This window comes from Tauraco erythrolophus, chromosome 28, assembly GCF_009769465.1.
Source record: "Tauraco erythrolophus isolate bTauEry1 chromosome 28, bTauEry1.pri, whole genome shotgun sequence".
Lineage (NCBI taxonomy): Eukaryota > Metazoa > Chordata > Aves > Musophagiformes > Musophagidae > Tauraco > Tauraco erythrolophus.
The window spans coordinates 1,352,344-1,364,419 of record NC_141492.1 but is presented as its reverse complement, the minus strand read 5'-3'; the positions used below and the strand labels follow the sequence as shown (position 1 = coordinate 1,364,419).

The following is a 12,076-nucleotide window of genomic DNA, read 5'->3' as shown; positions in this document are numbered from 1 at the left end:
AAAAGTGTATTACAGAATTCAGAATCAGATCTGAAACCAAAACAAAGGATTTTGAAGAGCAGAAGGAAGTCCTTCCAAAGTGGCTGTACTTCAAATCCTGAAAGACTACCAGAATGAAAGCCCCTATATATAGAAGGCTTTAAAGGATCAGCAGGTATTAACTTTCTGTTAATCTCTGTGGAGTAGCACTGTCATGAACAAGCAATATGAAGAACATCAATCTATTTAGTCTCCCACTTCAATGTGAAACCCAACCACCAGATTCGTTACCACCTTTGACATCTACATAAAGCCGAAGGCAACAAGTAGGCGTGCGTGGATCTCCAGCCAAGCTCTTCCTGGTTCTCCGGCTGGAGAAACCGCCGAGCTCTGCAAAGCGGCGGGCAGGAGGCTGCACCGAAGCACCTTCATGCCGACGGAGAGCCGCAGGCCCCATGCTGCAGCCCACGAGCTGTGTGATTCAGAGAGCAGAGCTAGGCAGCGAAGGGTCAACCACCACTTGGTGCAATGGGTTAAAAAAATGGGAGTCGCTCAGCAAGGCCTAAATGTTTGCAGGAAAAAAAAAAACATTTACATACATGATAAAATCTGGATACTTTTCCCAGCACTGACTCACTGACAGTTTTTGCATATATCCTTCTAATATTTTTAATTACTGCACTAGGAAATTGCTGTAAGTACTTCGCAGGATATAACTGGCTCAGTTTTTCCTTAAATGCATGAGATCCCACAAAGAAAGGAACGCGAGAGGAAAATACTTCAGAGCTCATTTATGCTCACAGAATTGATTATAATATCGATATATTTCTTAACTATTAATTCCTCACTAATTCTGTGACAGTCTTATTTGAAGCCTTCCCATCCATTTTAGCCAGTCAACTGAGGAGCACCCCAAGTCACAACACTTACAGAGCTTCGGATGTTCCCAGCCAGCCTGCTTTGGGCCAGCGAGGCAATGACAAGGAAGCCCTTCGCTCGGGTGTATGGAGAACACGCAGAGCCATTCAGCAAAACACCACCCTCAGAACGCTGGCCACCTGGCAAAGCTGCGAGCCCGCAGTCAGGACCTGAAGGGCATATGGTAACGCAGGGAAAAGAGCTGAGAGGAGCTCTTTTATCCATGCTAGGCTGCCAAGTGGGAAAGGAGCCTTTCCCAAATCAGTGGAAAAGGCTCCTTAATGAAATGCTATAGCAACCACTCGGGTGATTGTTTTCTCTCATATCCCTCCGGAGGAGGAGGAAGATTACAGGAACCCGCTCGAACCCCGGCAAGGCATGCAGATGTTGGCAGCAATTACTCAACCAAGCTGTCAATACAGCACAAAGCCACATCAGCCATTTCCTGACGTATTCCACTAAACGTTTTATATCCATTAACAAAATACACAAGCTGATTTTTAAAAGAAGCCCAAATTCCTTAAGAATTCCAAGACCTCACCCAGAAAATATGTGCATTTAAGATCTTGCGAGTGGTTAAAATAAGAACGAAGGTGTCACGAATCAAAGACACAATCCCTCCGAAACAGAGAGAGGGACAAAGGGAAAAGTAGGTCACGGTAAGAAGCCAAAATGTCAATTTATAGGATTTTTCATTTTCCAAGCCATGTTTTTTGAATTAACTTTGAAAAATACTAAAATTTTACTCCAAGCTCCAGCCAAGATAGAACTTGAGGTTTGCTCACAATTTCAGAGAGGTTCACAAAGACTAGTATTTTTTTTCAAGCAATATGTGAACGAAATTGAAAAATCATTATCTAACTGAACCACAGCTGCATTCCCAGGAAACGTGACTCTCTCTATGCTGATGAGAAGACACTAAATATTAAAATGGATATCACTGCAGGACCTTTACATTAAATTTAATTACTAAAGCTATTAATTTCCAATAGTCTTTAGAAGCAGTACTCTTATCTCAACCATACACCACCTTCTGAAACCAAGAGAAGGCAAAACTTGTATTCTCAGCCCAGCAAATCAAACACAACAGAATCCTCCACCAAAATCCTTGTTGGGATCCAGCCTCAATCCACTGGATCTGCTGCAGCTGATTTGAGATTCCAACCTGTCACTTACTGCAACAGCAAAGTGCTTTCCACCCAGATGAAAGAGCAAAACGTCAGAGAACAGTAGGCCCTATTTCTCTTGCACTTTCAGGGTTAAATACAGTGTTTTAAGGAACAGATGATTAACAGTGAAGGCCATAAGGAGCAAGACATGATCTGATATAAATGTGTAACTACACCATTCTAAAACAGAAAAAGGTTGCAACAAGTAGGACATAAAAATAAATAAGTTAAATATGCACAAAATACGACAATTTTTAAGCATGGTAGGATTCATCTTCTTTTGTAGCACTTTGAGACACACGCTTGCCATTAACTCCATGAAATCATGTTGAGCACAAGCACATGACAGTCTCACATGAGAGTAAGACGTCCGCTGCTCCAGCTTCCAGAAAGCCAGCAACAACTGTCTCTTCTTTGTTTTTTGTAATCTCAACAAATACTACCTGTGGGATGCAAGCCGTGTGACACAGCCACGATGCTTAACACAAAAGGCAGTCAAACCACAGACACCTTCTGCAGGCAAGGCAGCTTTTGACTTTGCGCTCCAAGCAGAAGATCCTGTTACAAGCACGGTGCAGATCAGCTGCCACCTCCTAACTTAGGAAGAGTGGAAAGAAACAGGTATCACTTGCCAGGCTTCTATCAAAACCTCCAAAAGCAGTACTTCACGTCAACAAACACCACCGAACCAGCCAAACAGAGTTTATACACCTATAATTGACTACAGCACCTGAAACACAAGCATTGCACCAGGAGAGCACACAATAAACAACTGAAATAACAGCCAAGAGCATAAAAAAGTGAAACGTGCTGCTTTCCACTCACTTGGACATAGTGCTAAAGGTAAGCGTATCAGATGTTAACTTCTGTCACACGTAACTAAAAGTATTATACTTAAATACTGTCAAAAAAGCTATTTGAGGTAAGTAACATGATTCTTCATTAAAACTGCTCCATGGCCAGACAGAGAGAGAATTCCACTCCTACACGGTGTTCCATCTCACAACTAACTTCACCAAAACCATAAACCAAGCCAAGCAGATAAGCACGTCACAGAACATCCGCACCAACTGGCAAACCACGCAGCATTCATTTAAGCAGTTTGGCAGCAACCAAAATAAACCAGTGCTCAGGTGCTTATTGGTAGTCAGATGCAATAAAGAGCTCAGAACACGTTACAACTTGAAAGGCATTTGGAAAAAGCCAAGCTTATCTTTCGCTCAACTGTTATAAACAGTATTGCTGCATGTGTTTCAACATGTCTTAGTTTGCCTTTGCTACGCAGCTTTCCAGGGATTTATTCCCGTATCTTGCAGGTAGCCTTAAGATCCCAGACCGACGTGTCGTTCCCATCAATGACAAACACCGTCATTTCATTTTGTAGCAGTCTTCTCCCACATTATCCATGAGAAACACAATGCACTACCCACTGCCCCCTTGTCTGTTAAAACCCAAGTGAGGCAGCAAGACTCCTCGGCCAAATGACACTGATGGAGGAATCATAGAATCATGGAATAGTTTGGGTTGGAAGGGACCTCAAAGACCATCCAGTTCCAACCTCATCCAGTTCTACACCTTCCACTACACTAGGTTGCTCAAAGCCTCATCCAACCTGGCCTTGAACACTGCCAGGGATGGGGCAGCCACAGCTTCTCTGGGCAACCTGCTCCAATGCCTCACCACCCTCAGAGGGAAGAATTTCTTCCTTATATCTAATCAAATTCTCCCCTCTTTCAGTTTAAAGCCATTGCCCCGTGTCCTGTCACTACCTGCCCGTGTCCAAAGCCCCTCTCCAGCTTTCCTGTAGGCCCTTTAAGTACTGGGAGGCTGCAATAAGATCACCCCGGAGCCTTCTCTTCTCCAGGCTGAACAGCCCCAACTCTCTCAGCCTGTCAATGCGAAAAGTCAATTTACACTTTTTTCTTTTAATGTTTACTGAAATTATACATACTGACTGAAACTTGGCATGATGCACCCATTTAACCCAAACTGATTTATCAACCAATACAAACCTTTGAACCTTATTTTAAAAATTCGGAGAGATGCTAAGCAAATAGTGCACACCTACCAGTTTCAGAGCAGATACTCAACAACTCCAAACAAACCATCGGAGCACCGTAAGGCACTGCAGAAAAACACAGATGATGTCCCGAACAGGTACGTAACAGAACGATTGCACTTCAGAAGAGAAGCAGCTGTGGAGTTGCAGCTACTTGCCCGAGGTGACTCCAAGCGAGATGGAGGCCGACGTGCCCCAGTCCAGCACCAGCAGCACCTTTCCGAGCACAAGGGCGTTCTGGCTGCACCTCATGGAGAGCGTCTTTGTAGGGGGCTACCCAAAGACAATCGAAGTATCTCACACAAAAAAGCACCTAGGAAGAAGCTGGAGCACAGCTGTGCAGGTCACCCCAGACCACCTTCCCAGGCGGGCCAGGCCGAGGCACCAACAATTCAGTGGGTACTAGACAGTAAAACCCAAAATCAGTAAGTGTGCATCATCAGCAAGGCTCTAGAGGCGTCCCTTAACGTATCTCCAGCCTGATCAGTCCTTCCATATAAGCGTCGCCAGTCTGATGGCAGTATTTGTTAATTTAATTGCACGGCAATTAAACGATCCTCGGGGGCTGTGCTGCCTAGCTCATACCTGAGCAGACAACTTTCAAGACTAGAGAGATGCGTCAGATAAAAGTGCTTATCCTGCAAACACAAGACGTACTTGAACTTTTATTTTTACATTACTATGGAAAAAGCTGTGCGAGTCCTTTTACAACAGATTTTTCAATTTGCTAGTTCAAGACATATTTCTGCGCATAATTTCAGGCTTTGACAAAGGCAGGCTTCGCTACGAGCACGTGTTTTGCTGTGCATACAGGAAATAATCACTTCCTTCGAAGGAACTGAAGCAGCTTTTGTTTCCGAGACTCAGCTGACTGGAACTAGATCAGAGGGAAACATCACAAAAAAGGATGCTTAATGATATATCAATACTATATAAACACGTAACACTGAAAACATCACAAAGATGTAATGCTGATGTATGCAAAGCTATGAGTACTTCTCAGTTATGGAAAGGTAAGAAGGACGATGAAGAAAAAGACGGCTCATGGCCATTCCCGAGTTCTTAAATTCAGTGCAAATATTTGTCTAATTAAAGTAAATTTGTTCACCTACTCCCTGCTGCACAATCACACCGCTCGCTCTAAACACACACACGTCCCTCAAGGCTGAAGCTTAGTCACACTGCGATAGCTAGAAGCGATACATTTTTATGCGGTCTGAATTTGCCATGAAGATTGAGCCCAACGGAAGAAAGTTTCAGTATTTCCACAATGATGTCTACTTCCCTTTATAGGATCATGGAATGGTTTGGGTTGGAAGGGACCTTCAGGATCATCTAGTTCCAACCCCCTGCCACAGGCAGGGACACTACACCTTTCAATATATGACTCTCCCAGCAAAAGTTAAGAGGTTTGAACATCTAGGTCATAAAATAAACAGCAATTAAAAGGAAACAGCTGATACAAACCCCAGCACTCAACTACATGGTTGCCAAACTCCGTTTGATCAGCCGACTAGCCAGGGACTGAGCTGGTAGGTTGCTCTGAACCAAACGTCTTCACGCTGAGTTACCCTTCAGTATTCAACAGGACTCGTAAGTATTGTTAGTTATTTTGAACATATGCTTCTTATTTAAAAAAGAATCAACTGCCTTTGTAAGCCACTAACACGTTACACACTGCTCCTTTTACCTTACTCAACTATCTTTATACTTCCTACCACCTGGATGTAAGCAGGCTCCTTTTCAGATTACGAAGCATTTCTATTTTTCAGCATGAACGATCAGGTTTTTTAACAACCTAATGAACACAAACGCTTCTTTGTAACCAGTCCCATGACTCAGTCTTCCTCATGCATGTCATTTCATGCTTCCCTTGCTGCTCTTCACATCCCACCAGAAACGGGACACGCTACCAAAGAACACTTCTAAGCGTACCTAAAGGTACTCTGTGTACACCAACATATTTACTAACCCACATCGCAGAGAAAGAGGTTTTTCAGTCACTTTTGTGGAGGCTGATGACATCAGAGGAAATCACAAAAGGTCACGTTTTCCACACTCAGCACTGGGGAAGAGAGAGCTACATCAAATAAACAACTCTCTGACGATGACCACAGCACAGAAATGTAGTTCGTATCTTTATTCTACTTTGATTTTTCTGGCCATTCTTCCACTGGCCTTGCAAAAGGTGCAGCGCATGGGCCTTTCCGCTTCTTTGGGTGAGGTACCAGAAAGCTCTTCCCCTCCTGGACCAGCCTAGGCAGAATTTCTGCTTAGAGCAAGTGATCTGTCTGGAGCACACCAAACCCTCAGAAGAGAGGGCTACAAAAGCACCTGGACTGGGAAGAGAGCTATTAGCCCCACTCATGCCACAGTCAATTAAGTAATATTTAACACAGGAGAAAGCGAGGAGCTCATGAAAGGCAGCACTAATGCAAAGCCTCAGCTGCTCTCTGCCTGTAATCACACAAGGAAAAGCTCACGTCTTGGCTCGTGCTCCACAGCTCCAGGCCCTTTATTTCTGCCACACAGCAGGTACAGCAAGGACACTGGCACACTGGGCCTGCCTACCTTAGAGGCCACTACTCCTCTGCTTTTTTACCAACTGCTGTCAGGTCCTTATCCAACTCCCTTTTGTGTATTGTTTCTATTTCCGACTTTGTCTTTTCCAGCGATTCACACGCTCAAAGAATTAACAATAGCAACTCAGATCCACTTGAAAGTGGGTGGAATAATGAGCTCCCTTCCAAGATATTAACACACATATGACAAGCGGTAACTGATCGAGCATTAGTGACTGCGAGAGCTGTCTGTCATCAGGGACCCGTGCGCTGCCTATCAGTTGAGCTGTTTTTTCAGTCTTGGGCAACAAGCTTTTTAGCATTCCTCAAAATTCCCCTATTGTGTTCCATCCCATATCCTCTACCATTAGATATGAATACTGCAATCGTGGCTAGAGGCCAAGCCGCCTGAAGACCAGAGCGTGAGATGGCCTTCAGCCTCGGTGGCAACGAGCTGCACCCAAAAGACTTCTGCGATGTTAAAGGATTCCTCAAAACTCCTTATGCCTTAATTTATCTGCAAACATGTAAGCAGAGTAGCTGGAAATGTACGGTCAGGCACAGCAGCCCTATATCTAGGGGAAAAGGTTTTCTGAGCAACACAAGTGCACTGTCCTCAGGCAACAGTCACTAAGAAGCGAGAACGCGCTGCCAGTTTGGTAAGCCCCGTCTTTGAGCAGTGAGATACCTATTTCACAGCACGGACACTCAACATGCCTCTCGTTTAGCATTATATCAGCGACTGAAATTAATTTTTTTTTTTTCCAACCAGAAACACTGATTGCTCTTTTGGCTCCAACTTGCTTCTGTTCAAAACAACTTCCTAAATACATAAACCAGCACCGAGACACTTATCACCAAAAACCACACACAAGAAAGTGTGAATTTTTTAATACACTTTTTCCTGTAAGCATCCATTACCAAAAACGTGCTAATCCTGGCACACAAGCAGCAGATTCTCTGAAAGAAGAAGGAGGCAATCTTCCCAAGTCATGAGAGAAGTGCGCAGACATTTCCTGCAGGACTTTTTTTATCCCCTTCTCCCTCTTTAAGTGTCCTCCAGTAAATCAAAGGCACTTGAAACATATAGGTCTATGGTCTGAACAGGACAAAGCACCACTCATTTAACATCTCTGCTTCTGTTATTTTATCATCTCAGTTCCATAAAAGCACTTCTCACCATAGCATCTGACAGTAGCTTCCTTGCTGGGAACAACAAACTTAACTGCAAACACAAAACACCGTGCAAGAGCGAAACAGCATGAAAGGATTATCCCTTCCTTTATTTCATACTCAGGAGAACGCCCCTAAATGGAAATAATGTCACAATTGGAATATTTAGGAAAAAATCTGTTATACTTTTAGCAGCCTATGGTACAAGCTACTCCTGCCTTGAGCCTGCTGAGTAGCACATCCACAAAAAGTAGGCACAAAGTGGAAGAAGTTATTCCATAGGATACAAAACCACCTTACAGCAGATGTTTTCACTATCAAAAGGATTCATTTTCAAAATTAAAGAGGGAGATCTTAAAAGTAAAGGTCAGGGGAGAACGGCAGAGGATCACATCTTTCTTGCAGGTTTGGCTTTCCCTCAAACTTCGAACTGGCCCTGGGAAACACCACAGGGATTAAAGCGTTTGTACAGACTGTTGAAAAAAGTAAACACAGCATAAACTAGGAAAAGATCTAACATGTTATGCTACCTCACTCCTTCCACACTAGCGCTTACTTCCAGAAGGATGATGCAGCTCCAAATTTTCCCCGGAAGAACGGACAGAGTATGTCTGCACAGAAAAGTGACTCTGTTAACTCCTAACTTCTCATCCTTACAGGAGACCATCACTTCACTTTCAGTGTTTTAAACTCAAAATAAATGGGTCAGCTTTGGATACAGACCAGAAGCTAAAACGAAAATGGCCTCTGACAGGTAATTAAGCACTCTGCAGCAAGGATGCCAGTTAAAGTGCCAGGCAGCCTCCAGCACCCTCTCAGTTCCTCTACTGAGCTGAGGAGGACGCTTAAAATTTCTTGCTGAAGAGCTCGCGGCATTCCAAGCCTTCACAACAAGCCTTGGAGTATGTGCTTAGAGTCCCAGCAACACAGGATGCACGGAAAACCATCAAGGAAGAAGGCAGCAGGTCTGTCAAAAAGCTGTATCGAGAAATCCACGTCTGAACCGAGGTGACAACCAAAGACATCCTCGAGGCGTCAGTGAAACACCGGACACACTCGCTTGTGATGGCACCTGCAGATCTATTGGAAAGGAACAGATCTTCCTGCCTTCCAGGACAGGCTGCCCAAAAAGATGAGGAGACAAAGCGATGGCGGAACTTCCATATGGTTAAACTCCAAAAGACAAGAACCAATATGTATGACAGAAATGAACCTCTGCAAAAAGCAAAACTAATTCAGAAGTCAAAGCAACAATCATGCATTCATTTATTCCCATGTCATTTTTATTTAACAACCACAGCACCTCCTTTCCAGAGACATCTCTTTCATGGAATAACTCTTGTTGATCCGAGACCAACAGCTGACATCCTGCCACCAAAGCACACTGCTGTTTGTTTTAGACAAATCTGCTCTTCTGAACAGGACAGTGTGTCTCTAGCTTAGAAACTTAAATCTTGAGACACACAAATGACAGTTTAACAACTAAATCCAGTATTGGAGTAACACTTAGTAGATACAATGAACAATGAAAGCACTGTAGGAAAAGGAGGAGGAATTTTTGCAGCTACTTCTGCTTTGATTTTGTAACATCACCTGAAAACTAGAAAACATCCACGACCATTGCCTGGGAAGCACTGAATCGATGCCCAGCAGCTTCACAGCAGAAAATTTACAGCCCTCTTCAGCTACCTGAGCTAGAAAAATGTGTGTCCTGTGCTGTTTGCAGTCACTCTATGTAATTAAGCAAAATCTTTGAAGGATTCGGAAAACAGTCTATGCTACAGAAGACACGTATTTCATCAGTGTAATGTCTACTGATCAGCTGAACACTGAAGTTCAGTTTTTAAGGCACATGAGGATATAAAAGGGAACTATCCCTACAGGTACCTATGTTAAAATCTCACAACTTGTATTTCAAACTAAAGAGCCACCATCGTTTCAAATACTACTGTGCTGCAGTCCAACTATTGTCATCAGTCTCTTACAGATTTGCTTTCACTTCGCTGAATCCTAGAGAGCGTGTATATCTGTGTAACAGCTTCCTTCAAATACACAGCCCTACAAAACTGTCTGATGAGTACTTTTTCCTAACTCCAAAGGAGAGCGAAGCCAATGCATTTTAACTATTTCCTGTCACAGACTAAGAACAAACTCAGTACAGCTTACGACGCACAGGAACCTGTTAATCCTGACTGTGTCATAGCACTTGTGCTCTTCATGAAGTCCTGGAAAAGAAGCTTTTTGTCACAAAATTATTTCAGAAATGAGAACAGTACATCCCATCCTTGTCAAAGGGGGCTGGTGCCAAAAAGGCCTGGACCTTCATCAGGGGGATCCTCAGAAGGCTGACAGTTGATGAAACTTTTTCTGTCCTATGCACAAAAGAATAAAGCATATTTATTAAAAGCAGCGTAACATACAAACTGGGCCTAAGCATGCCACGGGGAAATGCTCCATAACAACACTGTTCACCTGTTCCACCTCTGAGTATAACACATTAAGTGTCCACACAAACATGCTGTTTCCACTTCCCCACGTAGTTCCCTCATTTTGCAGGGCACTGAATGCTTCGCAGCAGCACTATCTTCTTCTGCCATCAAATCAATACCCATAAATTCAACATACACTAAAATAAAAATGTAAGTTTACCAGGTATCATCACTAACAAGTAACACCTTGTCCTGTGCACAACAGGCTTAAAAGCCATTTGAACATTCAAGTGGTTTTAGAAGTTGTATTTGTGTTTCAGTCCAACAGCACCAGTAATGAAGATCCTGGTTTTCCAAATTAAATAGTTCATTTAGTTACGTGTTTATGACTTTTCCAGATACTTTTCATAGCTGATACCATTTGGATGTTGTACGAAGAGACACTGTAGCCTACAAATATTTTTAGCCCGTCACTAACTGCATGGTAACTCACTGATATCCCACCAGAGCACGACTGTGGGACTATTCACAAGAAAGCTTCTCAGGCTGTGACCACTTGCTTGAAGACGAACACGAACAATATCCTTAGCATCCGTTACTTCCCAAATAACATGTGACACTTCAATGTGGGAAGTCTCACATAACACGTTCCTGATGACGAGTTATTTCACCTACACTAATTTCCTGATCACACGCCTCTAATACAAAAGGGAACAACAGGCCAACACATCCAATTGCTTTCTGCCTGCAAAAGCTTCGAAATGAGGAAAATACATTTTAGTCAGAAGGTGCAGAACACTAATAATTGGAAAGCTGAATTCTGACTGATCTCAGCTTCCCTGTAGACCAGCTTCCCAATGAAGAACGTGCAGCTGACTGTGGTGCAAGAGGAGGAACCGCTCTGCTGCGTGCATCAGGGATCTCACCACCACAACATCACACCGAAAGGGAAAGCACGCACCAAGCACGACCCTCCCTCACCCTCCCCTCCGCCGCACCGCTCCGCTAACGCTTCCTCATTCTCCCACAGCCTTTCCCTTTCGGCCTACACCCCAGCGCCACTTTCCGCGCTCTGATTCCAGCTTCCACCTTCCCTAAAACAACATCCCCTTTCCACGGCGGCCAAGACGCTCGGCTGCTTCTGGGCCTGGCGCAGCCCCCGCTGCCGGGAGCGGGCGGGACGCAGGCTCCCGCCCTTCCTGACCGCCTCGGGGCACGACCTGACTGGGAAACGGGCGGCAGCAGCACGGGGGGCTGAGGCGGGCCAGCCGCGGGGGCAGGCCTGGCCGGAGCGAACGGCAGCCCCTCCGCGGCGGGGGCCAGGCCCGCTCACCTCGTCCTCCTTGTGGTTGCGGATCCCCCGCACCAGGTCCTGCAGGTTCTTGTCGAACATGCGGTCGATGCTGCCCTTCACCATCTTCAGCGCCATGGCGGCGGCGGGGCCGCGCCGCGGGGCCTGCGCTCGGCGCTGAGGGGCCGGGCCCAGCCGGGGGGGCCGCCGCGGCTGCTGCTACCGCTACAGCCGGGTGAGAGCAGCGAGCCCGGGCCGCTCACATCCCGGGCGGGGCGGCGGGGGGCGCGGACGCTGCTCGCCCCCGGCGCGGCGCAGGGCGGGGCGGGCGGCAGGGGCGGCCCCGGCGGCCGCAAGCCCCGACTCGGGGTTCCGCTCGGCTCCCCGGCGCCCGACAAAATGGCGGCCGGTCAGCTGAGGGCTCGGCCCCGCCCCCGCCCGCCTCTCCGCGCCCCAGCCCCGCCCATTCCGCGCTGGGCCACGCCCACCCGCGCCGG

General features: G+C 45.7%; 1 protein-coding gene across 6 annotated transcripts in view; it reads right to left on the bottom strand.

The window, feature by feature from the left end:
- AP3D1 (adaptor related protein complex 3 subunit delta 1) overlaps positions 1-11,734 on the bottom strand; it is a 46,577-nt gene extending 34,843 nt beyond the window's left edge. For all 6 annotated transcript variants that reach the window (XM_086627954.1, XM_086627953.1, XM_086627956.1 and 3 more), the window contains exon 1: positions 11,622-11,734. In XM_086627954.1, the coding sequence (XP_086484080.1) occupies positions 11,622-11,717 (96 nt within the window). In that variant the 5' untranslated portion in view covers positions 11,718-11,734. The remainder of the gene's footprint in view (positions 1-11,621) is intronic.
- Between the last annotated feature and the right edge of the window lie 342 nt (positions 11,735-12,076).